A 15,634-nucleotide genomic window follows, 5' to 3' on the forward strand; every position below is an offset into this window, starting at 1 on the left:
AAATTAAATCTTCTTCCTCCTACGTCTTCTTCTTGCAAAGCACGTAGCCATCGCGGGCCACCTCCCACACCTCTGTTTGAGCACACGAACCGTCACTGGTCACAACAGCTACCATTGGCCACCTCCATGCGCCATAGCACGTTTCCTTAGCTGTTGCTCGTTGCTTCGCCTGACACCGCAACCACCATGGTCGCTTTGCTATTGGTCGTTGCTCCCCCCCCCCTCCACACACACACCGTCTCTTGAATCACCATTGCCTCCTGCCAATCACTCGCAGTGTCTCACCCCCACCTGCCGTCTCATTCGCCGACCCCCCCGCCCACCGATATAGCGAGTGAGTAGGTCTGTGAAAGAGAGAGAAAGAAAGGGAGAGAGAGGTAGTGATGGGAGTGGGAGAGATGGTGCAACAGAGGGATAGAGAGTGGCAGTGTTTGAGGGAGTGAGTGGGTGAGAAAATCATTCATCTCAATTATTCATATACACTGAAAATTAATCTCAGCCAGATACATTTGAGACATTTTCAAAAACTCTCTTCCCTTATTATATAGATATAGATATATGTGAGTGTATATATCAAGTTGTATGATCTAGACATCATGGCAGCCATTTGGTTCATGTAAGAAACTTATTTTTGTTTTTTATAAATATTATTATTGCTATTGTTAATTTTGTTATTCTCATTATTAGTGGTATTATTAAGGTATGCTGATATGTAAAAAAGCAGATTCCATTCCATAAAAAGTAACATTTTTCATAAGTACAAAGAAAAATATCCACCAAAAGACCTGAGGAATGGAGTTTGAAAAGAAGAATCTCAACAAAGCAGTAAATGATGCAAAGAAGACGTTGCCCTAATTTCACCCTTTTTCACACACACAGACAAACCAAATTGCTGAAAATAAATTATGCATCAAGAAAACCCAAATTCTGGAAATGCACAACAGGAGGACGGAACGATGCTTCAAAAATTCCTTAAAATAGAAAAATTATCAACTGAATGAAAACCTATAACAATTACAACTCTTTTGTAAATAATAACAATTATAACCTTCAAGTAGATTAAATTCAGCTTACCCAATAAGATTCACCCAAAAGACATTCAAAATTTCATATCCGCTATTTGAACAGTGAAAATCGATTATAATTAAAATAATAAGACAAAAACAACATACACAGGGAACTCACACACACACACAGGGACGGAAATGTGTGTTTGGGTGTGTAGGTATACGTGTATGCATATATATCTATATATATGTGCCTGTGTGTGTATAGGATGGGACAACCATCAGCAAAAATAGAGAGAAAGAAGCAAAAACAATGTGTATATATAATGAAATTAGAGAGCTTACTCGTAGAGAGAGAGAACATAATGTAAATTAAGTAACATATATTCATGTCATAATCTTACAGGAATAATAAAAACAGGCTGCTTGTTAATTATCTGGCTAATCATACATTATCAGGATCTTTCTCCATAGCCAAGGAAGAAGAGAGGAAGACCATCAGAGTTGAGTGGTGGATAGTTGAGTTACACACTTCAAATTTTTGAGTTCAAATTTAGTAAATCTTAAATACTTTTTCATTACATCCTAAATTATATAATCTTAGTCACCAATAACAGAAACACAAAAAAGAAAAACAGCTCTTTTTTTAGTGTCATGGACTTACGATTGTATTTGCCTCTTCCTGTTAATCAACCAATTAAACCCTTTATTTACAATTAAAAGTAGTCAAAGTGATGGGGAATCTGATACGGTGCTTCTATTTCCTTTTTGCTTGGCTTTGGCAATACAACTCTACTACCACTTCAAGTAGATTAAATTCAGCTTGCCCAATAAGATTCACCCACCCAAAAAAGACATTCAAAATTTCATATCCGCTATTTGAACAGTGAAAACCGATTGTAAACAAAGGAAATAGTGGAACTCTTATCTTTGAACAGATTCATCTAAGCAAATGGTATAACATGTTAGAGTTAGAGTTAATGTATTAGAGTAGTTATATTTGGTGTAATTTTGTATATATCTTGGCTAGAGTTAGAGTTAATGTATTAAAGTAGTTTATGTTTTATTTGGTACAGCATGTTTGTTAATTTGTGTGTGCTGTGTGTGTCTGGACTTTATGTAATTTGTGTGGTGGTTTATATAATTTTCTAATTTTTTTTTTCTGATTTGAACATGGTATAAGAGTTAAGGTGAGGTTCTAACCTTTGCCCCAAACGTTGTCGCCGTCGCTGCTTCTCTACCAAAACTTGAAAATATATCATCTTTGGAGGCAACAGAGTCAAAAAGTACTCACAACTTTATATTTGAATTCTTCACGGATGTATTTCTCTGTTATGACCGCAGCAGAAAAACCAAAAACAATTACATGAATCAATTGATGGCCAAGCTTAACTACCTTCCCTTCTGAAAATTACAGGAAGGAACAAAAAAAAAACAACATTAAACAATGGACAATGCCAGACAAAAGAATATACAAAGGAAATTGAACAAATTAGTAGATACCTACAAAAAAGGATATAAAACAAAACCATATGTTCATTGGTGTTATTATCAAGCAATTTTTGTCCTCTCAACTCAATGAGTAATGGAATGACCTCAAATACATACCACAAAAGCAAGTCCAATAAATTCTAAGAAGGGCTATATCAGAACTACCTAAAAATAATTGATGTTGGTTTAAATAGGCTTCTGGGCAATTTGGGCCTTGATAAATAGGAAAAATTTCATAAAATATATGATGATGATAATAATAATAATAATTTTATTTTTAACATAAAATAATAATATTTTAAATTTAAAATAAGAAATCAAAAAATAGAGATATCGTCCTATAAAAATTTAATAAAGAGACTATTTTTAGTTATTTACAATTAAGAGCATTAACATGTAAATTTTATTTTTTTATTAAAATTAATATAAAAAAATTATATTATCTAATTACATGGAATAAAGTGAAAAGCAAAATTGTGATATATGTTAAAATAAAATTTAATACCTCTGGAAATCATAGCTCAACTCATCTAGTTGAACATTTTCATTGTATTAGATCATGAATTCACAGACAAAATTTAATCGAAAGTTTGGGCATCACTCTATGTATACAGTTACGTGTATCATTATGAGACTAACTGCATTAAAAATCTATTTTATTAGATTTATTTAAAAAATAGAGGCAATGTCCAGCTTGCTTTAATCCTATCTTTGAAGCTATTTCAGTTTCCTTTGAATTCTGGAAGGCGTCTCAAAAGTATAGATGATCACTGATGTACTACTTCTCTGCCAACCATTAATTGAGGTTCAGAAATATACACCAGTAGTAATAATTACATAACCCCCAAGTCTTTCCCCCCTTATATCTCGTGTTCTCACTCCACCTGCAGTCCCAAAACACATTAACTTTTACCATATCTCTTCACACCTTACTTCCGCAAGATTTCTTTCACATAATTCTTCTTTCTTTCTATAACACACAATTATTGCAAAATGCTGTCAGATATTCTCATTCCATCATCTATTTTGTTGTTCTAGTGTAAGTTCACTTTAACCTATACTGATGGCCGAAGAAGTAGTCTGAGATGCAGTTCTGTAGGAAAAGAAATAGAATAAAACTACAAAACAACCCAACTGATAAAGGATCAAAGGGAAATAAAAAGTGAAAATTTCAAATTAAAGAGTCTGTTTTTGCCTATCTTAACTTCATTATTATTATTTTGCTTCATTATTTAACATCCAGCCACCCCACCTACAGAATACACTAAACACATAAATAGGAAAAAGAAATTAGGAGCAACAATCTGGGAGCAACAATACACGAAATATATATATATCTATCTATATAATGTTATGTAAATATATACACACACAAACACACAATACATATTCCACACACACACGCACACACAAAATACATATATATACATATATACCTTTGAGGTAGCGGAGGCTACGATGGAGCTTCGGGCGGCGACGGCTTTGAGCAGCTAGGAACCCCAATGGAGCTTCAGGCGGTGGCGACGGACAGCTTCGACTGGAGTATGAGAGGGGGATGGGTGGGTGGGAGGGAGAGAGAGAGAGAAAGAGAGAGGGGGGCTGGAGATGGGGATGGGTGAGTGGGAGGGAGAGAGAGAGAGAAAGAGATAAGGGGCTGGGGATGGGTGGGTGGGTGAGAGGGAGGGAGAGAGAGAGAGACACTGAGATGCTGCGTGTGGGTGGGAAAATTATTCATCCCAGCCATCAAATCTCCAAAAATTGATCCAAGCTATTAAAATGTCTTTCTCTTATACATTTTCAAAAATCATCCTGTTTTATTATATAGATATATATATAAATGAATTTAAATGGTTTCCAGTGACTTGAACGTGTATATGTATATATATAAATATATATATAAATGTAGATGAGTTGTTTGGAGCAGAGCATTGGCTTGGACTCGTATGCATATATATATATATATAAATGTAAATGGGTTGCTTGGAGCAGGGCATTGGTTTTATTTATATAGTGCGAGAGAGTAAAAGAGAATAAGAGAGAGCTTCATTTACAGATTCTTTATCATGCATGCACACATATATGCATATATTTGAGAGAGGTTGACTAAAACAGGGGAAAGCAGATAAGGGGCATGCATATATATATGTAAATGGTCACTGATGTTGCTGGGACTATAATTTACAGTGGGTTATTCCAATCATGGGTATTATATTTGTGTGAAGCGTATATATATATACAAGTGGTCACTGTGATTCGGCTGGAACAGGGCAACTAAATTGGGTGAGTATATATATATGTATATATGTAAGTGGGTCTTAAGTTCAGCAGGGTAGAACAGGGGCAACCGATACAGGGGCAATTGTAAGTATATAAGAGCTGTTAGTCTATAAGAGAGAGAAAGCTTCCATAGCCTTTCTGTTAAGTATTTATATACATATATGTATGAGTGTAAATGGAAGTGGGTCAGTGAGTGCAGCTGCATATATATATATATATATATCTACTAACTCATAAACAAGGAGTAGCGAAACTAATCAAAACTTAGCTATAATTAGGGAGAAAATGCCATTCACAGGGACACAATGGATTAATAACACATAAACAATGTAGAGGACTAAGGGAGTTGCACTAATAATGAAATAGGAGTGCAGAAGAACTTGCAACAAAGCATCAGCAGAGAGATCAGAGAGAACTTGCCTGAAGAAGATGCTAGCGAGAGGACTCCACCAATGCAATGAAAAGTAGCGCACAATGAATTTAACAAAAACACAAGGAGGAGGTGAAGTATAAGATGATGCTAAGGGGATGAGGAAAGAAATAGAAAAGTGAAGAAAAGAAAGAAATGATATGCACTAGAATTAGAAGATTTGTACACAGAGAAGGCTGCAAATTTCTGTGTACAGATTGCATGCCAAAGTTAAGAAAATTTTACAAAAATGACATTCTTATCATATAATAGACAAAAATTGTTAGGGGTTTTATTGACAATTGCTAATTTAATTTATTTTCTTCTCTTTTCTTTTTCTTTTTTTTATATAACACAATTTAAATCCCCTCTACCATTGGGCCCAAGCCCAAACCCAACAATTTATTTAACCCACTTGGTAAACCCATGAACTCATTTAACTATTCAAATGGAGTCCAAAACATTTATTTCCCAAATTTTAAAAATAGGCCCGTACACTTAAATTCATGATCACATGCATCAAGAAAATTTCATATTATTCCAAAATCATGTTATGCCATCAAAACAATATATCATAAATTGTTAAAATACTTCGACCCACATTTAGAATGCCCTTGAGCTAGAATTAAATATTAAAAAAAAATCCTAGACCCAATTTAGGGTCATTACAGATATAAATATATTAAGTTAAAATAAACCCAAAATATTAGTTTATATTTATGTGTATAAAAAAATAAAAAATATATGAACTATGCAATAGTTAACTATCGGTAATATTTATTAAATATAAAAAAAACTTATATTTTAATATTATAAAACTCAATAAATAAAGTAATTGTTTAAAAGATAATTTGTATATATTTTACATATAAAATAAATAATTTATTGTTAATAACATTTAAACTTAAAACTATTTCTAACATAGATTTAGTAGTTAATGATAATTTTTTTGAATTCTACATAAGTATTTATTTAGCATATATTAATTAATATTTGTCATTTCACTCAATAACTTTGAGTTTTGTCATAATTAATTAATCATTTGCTTAAAAATATGAAATACTAGTTTTTTTTTTTCGTCCACTATAGTTTTGTCAGGGCCCGCTCCCAGATTTCTCCCGCTAGCACAGGAAGTTCGAGAGAAGATCCATTTAAGATGGATAAGATGGATACAGAGATACTCAAAATTACCAATGAAATTGTTTTTCTGAATTTGCTCACTAGTAATATGAGCCAAAATAAATTATACCTTCGTTACATCATTAACTAGGGCTTACAGCCCGTACATTTTGGAAATGAAAGGCATCAAAACTTTAAATACAAAATGGCACCCTCTAATTAGGCTATCAAACTGCACTCATGGATCTTTGAGGCCGGGACATCTCTGTACACATCTAATCAAAATTTGCCCCAACATCTATCTTCCACTTCCCTGGAATGACAAAAGAAATAGAGTGAGCCACAAGGCTCAGCAAATATATAACAAATGGAAGATCCATATAACGATACCCGAAGGCATAAATAACTCAGAGTCAGAGAAAATCATTGCCCGACATCTAAACACCCATCTACGGTTTTTTAATGAAAATAATGAATTTTAATATTTAAGATTTTTATTTAATTTTAATTATATGATAATTATAAATATAAATTAAAACTCTTAACTATGAGTAAGAATAAGTTTTTTCAATAATAATAAAATTTTAAAAAAATTAATTTTGATTTCTTCCATAGTCTTAAAAATGTGATACCTTAAATATTAATTAGTATTGAAAAACCGTAGCATTGAAAAACCGTAGCATTTGACAAGCTTAAATAATTTTTTATGAATTTGTTAAGATATCACATTTTCAAGACTATAATATAATTATTAAAGTAATTAATAATTAATTAATCACTACCTTTGATTTAATGCAAGTTTTTGAGGGGAAAAACTCATCATTGATTGACACTTGGCAAAATACTTTATTTGACTATCATATTTTAATATTATATAAATATACATAGAATAAAGATATAAAAATAATATTTTAAATAAATGAATAATTTTCTATGACTTAATTAATAGTTTAAATTGTCTATTAATATTTCTCATAAAACTCATGCAAATTTAATACAAAACAATTAGCATTGAAAAACTCGTATATTTAAAATTTATTATTAATTTTACAATAATTAGTACATATTATTTCAAAACAATTGAAAGATTTAAATTATTAATGCAAATTACAAAATGTAAATTATTAATGCGATAAGTAGTAAATGCAAATCATTAATGCAAGTTTTGGGCGAAAATTTTATTACTACTTATTATTTCAAAGCAATTGAAAATTTTAAATTATTAATGCAAATTACAAAATATAAATTATTAATACAATAAGTATTAATTGCAAATCATTGATTAATGCAAGTTTTGGGAGGAAATTTCTTTTTTCAAGACTATCCTACTTTTATATATATAAAGATGCAAATTACAAAATGTAAATTATTAATGCAACAAGTACTAAATGTAAATCATTAATGCAAGTTTTGGGAGAAAATTTTATTACTACTTATTACTTCAAAGCAATTGAAAATTTTAAATTATTAATGCAAATTACAAAATGTAAATTATTAATATAATAAGTATTAATTGCAAATCATTGATTAATGCAAGTTTTGGGAGGAAATTTCTTTTTTCAAGACTATCCTACTTTTATATATATAAAGATGCAAATTACAAAATATAAATTATTAATGTAATAAGTACTAAATGCTAATCATTAATGCAAGTTTTGGGAGAAAATTTTATTACTACTTATTACTTCAAAGCAATTGAAAATTTTAAATTATTAATGCAAATTACAAAATGTAAATTATTAATACAATAAGTATTAATTGCAAATCATTAATTAATGCTAGTTTTAGGAGGAAATTTCTTTTTCAAGACTATCCTACTTTTATATATATAAAGATTTTGTAATTAATTTAAATTAATTTTTTAATTTCTTTTTAAGATTTTATATTTATTTTTATTAATTTAATTCAATTTAATTTTAATTTTGAATTATTTAATTATTTTTAAATTTAGCGGCGGTTAAAAACGGCCGCTAAATTAAAATTTTTAATGAATTTTTCCGTGGTTTTTAAAAAACGCCTTAATTAAATTATTTAATGAATTTATAATTTAATTTTAATTTTAAATTATTTAATTATTTTTGAATTTAGCGGTGATTTTTCAAAACTGCCGCTAAATTAAAATTTTTAATGAATTTTGTGGCGGTTTTTAAAAACCGCCGTTAAATTAAATTATTTAATGAATTTATAATTTAATTTTAATTATAAAGTATTTAATTATTTTTTAATTTAGCGGCGGTTTCTCAAAAATCGCCGCTAAATTAAATTTTTTAATGAATTTTGCGGCGGTTTTCAAAACCGCCGCAAATATTAATTTAATTTTAAATTTTAAATTATTTAATTATTTTTTATTTAGCGGCGATTTCTCAAAAACCGTTGCTAAATTTAATTTTATTTTTTAATTATTTAATAATTTTCTAAATTTAGCGGCGATTTTTTAAAAACCGCCGCAAAATTGAATGTTTTAATGAATTTTGCGACGGTTTACAAACCGCCACAAAATTTCATTTTTTGCGGCGATTTTAGAAACTACCGCAAAAAAATCACTGCTAAAAATCAATTTTTTTGTTGTGATATAATCAATTTGCCACTTAGTGACTTAAGCATCGCCTACCGGGTTATATGGCTATCTCACCCATGTCAGGCGCTCTTTAGGATATCCATTTCTTACCCTGCGCACTACAAAAAAATAGCATTTTAGCGGCGATTTCTTTGCGGCAGTTTCAAAAATCGTCGCAAAACTAGATATTTTGCAGCGGTTTTTGAACTGCCGCAAAATGCAGTTTTCGCAGTGTTTTTTGTAACACTTTGCGGCTGTTTCAATGAAACCGCCGTTAAATTTTAAGGATAATGAAATAATTTTAAAAAAATTAAAATAAAATTTTGCGACGGTTGGGAAACCGCTGCAATATTTTTTAATTAAATATTAAAAACTAAATTTTGTGGCGGTTTCTCCGAAACCGCCGCAAAATTTAAACAGAAAATTTAAAATTAAATAAAATTTAATTTTAACATATTGCGGCGGTTAGTAATCGATGCAATATTTTTAATTAAATATTAAAAACTAAATTTTTGTGACGGTTTCTCTGAAACCGCCGCAAAATTTAAAGAAAATTTAAAATTAAATAAAATATAATTTTGATATATTGCGACGGTCATCAACCGCCGCAATATTTTTTAATTAAATAATTAAAAACTATATTTTATTGCAGCGGTTTCAAGGAAACCGTCGTAAAACTTAAATAACAATTTTAAAAATAATTAAAATTTAAATTTAATTAATATTTTTATAAATTTTTAAAAATTTAAAAAAATAATAAATTTAAATTAGTAAGATTTTTATTTGAATATTTTTAAATTATTAATATTTTATAAATTTTTTTAAAATTTAAATTATTTACAATAAATTAATTTAAAATAAAATTCTCATGTTGATTTCAATTCTTTCCAAATCACACATAAATTGATTCGATGATTTGTATTGTATAAGATCAATTTGAACTTTTCAATTTTATCTCCACAATTCTATGACTATTTACTATTTCAAACATTGAAATTCAATTATTTTAAATGAAATGAATTGAATTTTAAAATTTTTTTGTTTCCAAATATACTTATAAGGTTACAAAATTGATCAAAATTACTTTAATATAGTATTGTAGTAACTGAAATCGAAAATTCTTTTAAATATAAAGCAATTTAGTGTTTAGATAAAAAATGTACATAGCCGAGCGTGTGTATATCATTTTATTAGTTTACTTAACATTTATCTGTAATAAAATAATAGTCTCAAGGTGTGTTTGATTATATTTAGTTTACATGAAAAATAAAAACTACCATCTCTTGGAATCAATTTTTCATAGAAAATAGATTAAAATATGCTTTAAATGATTGTACTATAAAATTTAATTCTATAAAAAATATAGTGTGTCAAATAACGATAATGGAATTCACTTTTTGAATGTGATATTTTTTATGAAATTGTTATACTATCAAACACACCTTTAATGTTATTGATCACTTGAAAAATATCAATAAAACGGTACATCGATCTCTTTTAATAATTTTTTAATTTTTTTTCAGATAATGTCTAATATGAATTAAGTTTTACAAATAATTAAATTTAATATTTTTATATTATTTAAAAGTATAAATTAGTCAACAATATTAATTTTTGATATTAAATTATGTATATTAAATATAATTACTTTAAATTTCACAGTTAAATAATTAATTAAATAATCAAATAAATTATTTAACTAAAAAAACCAAATTCCCTCCCCCAATTTCCCATTACCCGCCTGCGCCAAGGCACCCCCAAATTCCCTCCCCCAATTTTACTCTCTCTGCGAACCCTTCTCGAACCTTCTCGATCTCTGTCTCTTCTTCTCCCTCGCGTCGCTAGCCCTCGCCCCCTCACTCGCTCTCGCCCTCTTGAGGTTGCCCTCGGCCTCTCGCCCGCCGTCGCTAGCCCTCGGACCCTCGCTCGCTCTCGCCATCTCCTCGCTCGAGCTCGCCCTCGGCCGCTCGCTCGCCGTCGTTAGCCCTCGGCCACTCGCCCACCGTCGCTAGCCCTTGGCCCCTCGCTCGCTCTCGCCCTCCCCTAGCTCGCTGTCGCTCACACTCGCCCTCGGCCCCTCGCCCGCCGTCGCTTGCGCTCACCCTCAGCCCTTCGGTCGCCATCGCTAACTCGCTCTAGCCTCTCGCAGTTCCTCAGGTTAGTTCGATTTTAATATAAGAGAAGATCTCTTGGTATTTGTTATTGTAAGACTTGCCTAATTTTGTCCCTGCAAAAACTAAACGAGGATGTTTAGTCAAATCATCAAATCCATCGATCTACAGATGATTAATGATAGTATAAAATAAACATGGTTTACCCTATATAAGAATTATACCGATGATTAGGTTCTCACTTAAGCTCAGTACCTCTCACTCAAGTGGCTGTCTAACTGTCTTGCTCTTGTATTTTATGTCTATTTGATGTGGACCTGGTGTTGTTTGGATATGGCGTGCAGATTATATCCACTCATTCATACCATACCCACCCACACACACATATGTATGTTTGTCTTTTCTTAAGTTGTCATTGTTTTAGGATGTCAAATTCATTTTCAAAATGGTGTTTGTTGAATATGAAATGAAATGTGAGAAACACAGTGTCACGAGAAGGATTCCATTTACCTATTATGAATTTCCTTATTGCTGTAACTTCATGTTATTTCTTTTTGCTACTGTAATTGTTAGATTGTATGATGTCATTTTCTGTTAAGAAGTTGTTAGCCCTAGGCCCCACACATAGTGGCTAGGAAAAAGACAAAAGGGTTGGTTGTAACAGAATTAGGGAGTAGGATCTGCTACAGCGGACCTACCTCCCACGGCTGGGTATATCTTCTTCCAAAGGTTATCTTGGGGGATTATGAATGAATTGAATACGGAAACACTCTCCCAAATTCTCTCTCTCTTTCACTAACTATCTCTCTCTCTAACGTATCCTTCCTCCTTCTACCTCTCTGTTCTTGCGCTGCTTTAAGCTTTCCAACCTATCGGAATTAGAAAGCAGACCATTGTCTCAGACCAGCCGTGACACACAGTTAAGTTAAGGTAATTTTGATAAATGAAAAGAGAAACACAGTTAACTCTATGATGATTGGGAGCCCCCCCCCCCCCCCCCCCACACACACTTTGGTAAAGAACGGATGTGAAATTATGGTAAAAAGAACGACTGTGAAATTATGGTAGTGTGTCCTTCCTTTCCCCATCTATAAACAATACCAAGAAAAACAAAGTACTCTTAACTCAGTGTGATTTGGCTTTCTTCTTTTCTCTCTAATTTAAATGATTGTTTCCTATGCTGACAAATGTTAGCATAATGGTGGGTGAAAGATCGTAATATGTTTTGTTTTTTTGTCTTTCATCATCTCTAAAATTAAAAAAAAAAACTCCTGAGTTTTACATTTAGTAACAAGAGATTATAATTATCTCTTTAACGATTAAAATTTTTGAAGATGAATTTATATAAAAATATATTTATATTATATATAAATTATGTAATTATAATACATGCTCATCAAGCTAGCGGTGCATGTAAAATATAATAATTAGTAATTGACTTTAATATATATAAATAAATATAGTTGGAGTATGATGCTCCAGCTTTTGAGGACTTGAACTAAATGGTGACAAAAGCACTAATTATAATCCTTTCATGGCTTTAATACTCGTCTCTTTTCAGTGTGATGTATTGAAAGTGATTCAAAAGTTGAGCGGCCCCTATTACACTTCCAATTCACTTCTCTACACATACCAATCACTTGTTATTTTTGGATCATTTATTCTAAATTTTTAAACTGAATTGCTTCATTTTTATTAAATTCTATTCGGATATATCCATCTTGATGATACATACACATGCACGTAAAAACAAAAAACAAAAATAATCAAATTAAGTAAAACATATGATTATTTGACAGAAACATCACTAAATTTTGGTTATTTAGGAAATTGGGTTGTCTACAAGAATAATTTTATTTATTTATTTATTAAAATATGTTATACCTTTTTCCTAAACATTTTTACATTAGTTATTTTGATTAACTCCAACTAAGTTACTTTCCAACCATGAAAAAGTAACCTTACATTGAGAGCAAAACTCACCATCAAGGAAGGATTAGAAGGTCTTTTCAAATTGATTCTCACTGCTTTTTTTATAAATATATTATTTCAAATTGTTTTAGTTTCATGTTTAGCTTTCTGTTGCTTTTTTCTGTTGATTCTCACTAAGTGTCATTTTTTGTTTTTCTTTTAAAAGAGGTAGAAATAAAAAATGACTACAAAATCTAATTCACCTTAAAATTTTGTTTTGTGTTTATATACTATCATGTAAGGCATGAAACCATCACATGCAATAACCAACAAACCTTGCACATTAGGTCAATACACAAAAATTGATGTATAAAGAGACAAAAGTTGAGCGTCTTATAGAGTGACAATAATTAGGGTCTCTATTGGAAAATTGTTATAGTTTTTAAATGCCTTTTATGTATGAAGTACGCATCTTAAAACTAATATGGATGTAATGTTTTCATATTGAGGTGTAGATTAGAGAAGCAGAATACAAGCTACAAGCTCTGTTTTAGTTGCATGGATAAGTCTTGGATTACAAAGCCACGAAATACACATGAATTTCAGGAAGGGGTGCAAGGATTTTTGGAATTTGCCTTTGCCCATCGGTCTGTTGAAGGCAAAATCAAATGTCCTTGTCCTGATTGTGTTTTTAGAAATTGGGAGACCAGAGCAGTGGTGTATGATCATTTGATTTGTAGAGGGTTTCCAACCACATACACTATTTGGTTTTGGCACGGGGAGTCAACTACAGGGGAAACTTCTAATAGCACACCTTCAATACAAAATCCCTTATACAGTCATGATCCAATACACAATATGATCAACGATGCTTTTGGGATATCTAGGGACCATGTGAATGTAGAAGCTTGCACATCGCATCAACCAGTACATGAAGGTGAAGAAAGGATGCCAGAATTGAATCAAGGACCTAATGAGGAAACTAAGGCATTTTACGATCTAATTAGGGATGGAAATCAAGAATTGTATGAAGGATGTACAAAGTACTCGAAATTATCATTCCTAGTAAAACTATATCACATCAAGTGCTTGTGCGGATTGAGTAACAAAGCAATGTCTATGATTTTAGAATTGTTAAAAGATGCCTTCGAACATGCAGAGATTCCTGATTCTTTTTATGAGGAGAAGAAATTAATTACCAAGCTTGGTCTTAATTACAGTCAAATACATGCATGTCCAAATGACTGTATGTTGTATTGTGGAGAAGATGAAAGTAGGGAGACATGCAAAGTATGTAACACGTCAAGATGGAAACAAAGTAGGAAAGGTAACCCGACGAACATGTCTGATGGGGGCAAGAAAAGAAAAAACAAACCTGTCAAAGTTTTACGATACTTTCCACTTAAACCATGTTTGCAAAGGTTATTTATGTCTTCTAAAACTGCTGAACATATGAGGTGGCATTCTGTGGATGGTAACAAAGATGGCTTGATGAGGCACCCGAGAGACTCTGAGGCGTGGAAGAGATTCGATGAAACACACCTTGAATTCGCATAAGATCCACGGAATGTTAGGCTTGGGTTAGCTAGTGATGGCTTCAATCCTTTCGGAACTTTGAGTACCAACTATAGCATTTGGCCTATGATTCTTATACCGTACAACTTACCCCCTTAGATGTGTATGAAGCAGACTTCCTTCATCCTTTCAATGATCATTCCGGGAAAGCAAATGCCAGGGAATGATATCGATGTTTACTTATGACCCTTGATTAAAGACTTGAAGGATTTGTGGGATGGTGGTGTGGAAACATTTGACGCTTCACTCAATGAAATGTTTAATATGCGCATTGCATTGACGTGGACAATTAGCGATTTTCCTAGACTTGGTAATTTATTTGGGTGGAACACACACACTGGTTCAGCTTGTCCAACTTGCAATTTTGACTATGTTGCCCATCATCTACCTCATAGTAGAAAGTGGAGTTTTATGGGTCATCACCGATTTTTAGAGCCAAATCACAGATTCAGGTTTGACCATGTTCACTTTGATGGTAATACAGAGTTTAGGAATCCACTAGTGGCACTATCAGGTTCAGAGATATTCAAGCAGTCGGAAAATGTTCATGTTACATTTGGGAAAGGGATAGAGGTTGAAGATAACAGAAAAAGAACTCGCCGAAAAAATATTATAGAAAGTGGTTGTCAACAATGGAGAAAGAAAAGTATATTTTTCCAACTTCCTTATTGGGAGTACAACTTGTTGCGCCATAACCTTGATGTTATGCACATTAAGAAGAATGTGTGTGATAATGTCTTGTACACCATTCTCAATGAAAGTGGAAAAACAAAAGATAATCTCAATGCTCGAAAAGACTTGAAAGAGATGGGCATAAGAAGTGATCTTTGGCCAAATGAAAATGGATAGTATCGACCTGCTTTATTTACAATGTCAAATGTCCAAAAAGATGTATTCCTTACAACTTTGAAGAATGTTTTAGTGCCTGATGGTTACTCAAGTAACATTGCTAGGTGTATTGATCTAAAGCATCGGAAGATATTTGGTTTGAAAAGTCATGATTCACATATTCTTATGGAGCAACTGCTACCAATATCAATTAGAAATGTGTTACCTAACCAAGTGTCTGCTATTTTAGTTGATTTGTGCTCAATATTTAGGCAAATATGTGGCAAGGTGTTGAATCCTCTAGACTTTGACAAGCTCCAACGTCGAGTCATTCTCACACAATGCCATA

General features: G+C 31.7%; 1 protein-coding gene across 1 annotated transcript; it reads left to right on the forward strand.

Annotated features, from left to right (window-relative positions):
* The first annotated feature begins 13,440 nt into the window (after positions 1-13,440).
* On the forward strand, positions 13,441-15,306 carry LOC127794147 (uncharacterized). The gene is made up of 2 exons (XM_052325064.1): positions 13,441-14,356; positions 14,657-15,306. Exons 1-2 carry the CDS (start codon positions 13,441-13,443, stop codon positions 15,304-15,306), a joined length of 1,566 nt encoding a protein of 521 aa, XP_052181024.1.
* Positions 15,307-15,634: the final 328 nt, after the last annotated feature.

Source organism: Diospyros lotus, chromosome 2, assembly GCF_014633365.1.
Source record: "Diospyros lotus cultivar Yz01 chromosome 2, ASM1463336v1, whole genome shotgun sequence".
In the NCBI taxonomy this organism is placed as follows: Eukaryota; Viridiplantae; Streptophyta; class Magnoliopsida; order Ericales; family Ebenaceae; genus Diospyros; species Diospyros lotus.

Excerpts from the sequence above, each read along its gene's own strand:
- LOC127794147 (XM_052325064.1), top strand. The coding sequence starts at position 13,441 with ATGGATAAGTCTTGGATTACAAAGCCACGAAATACACATGAATTTCAG. Across the intron at positions 14,357-14,656 it reads GAGGTGGCATTCTGTGGATG|ACTTGAAGGATTTGTGGGAT; the intron begins GTAACAAAGATG and ends CCTTGATTAAAG.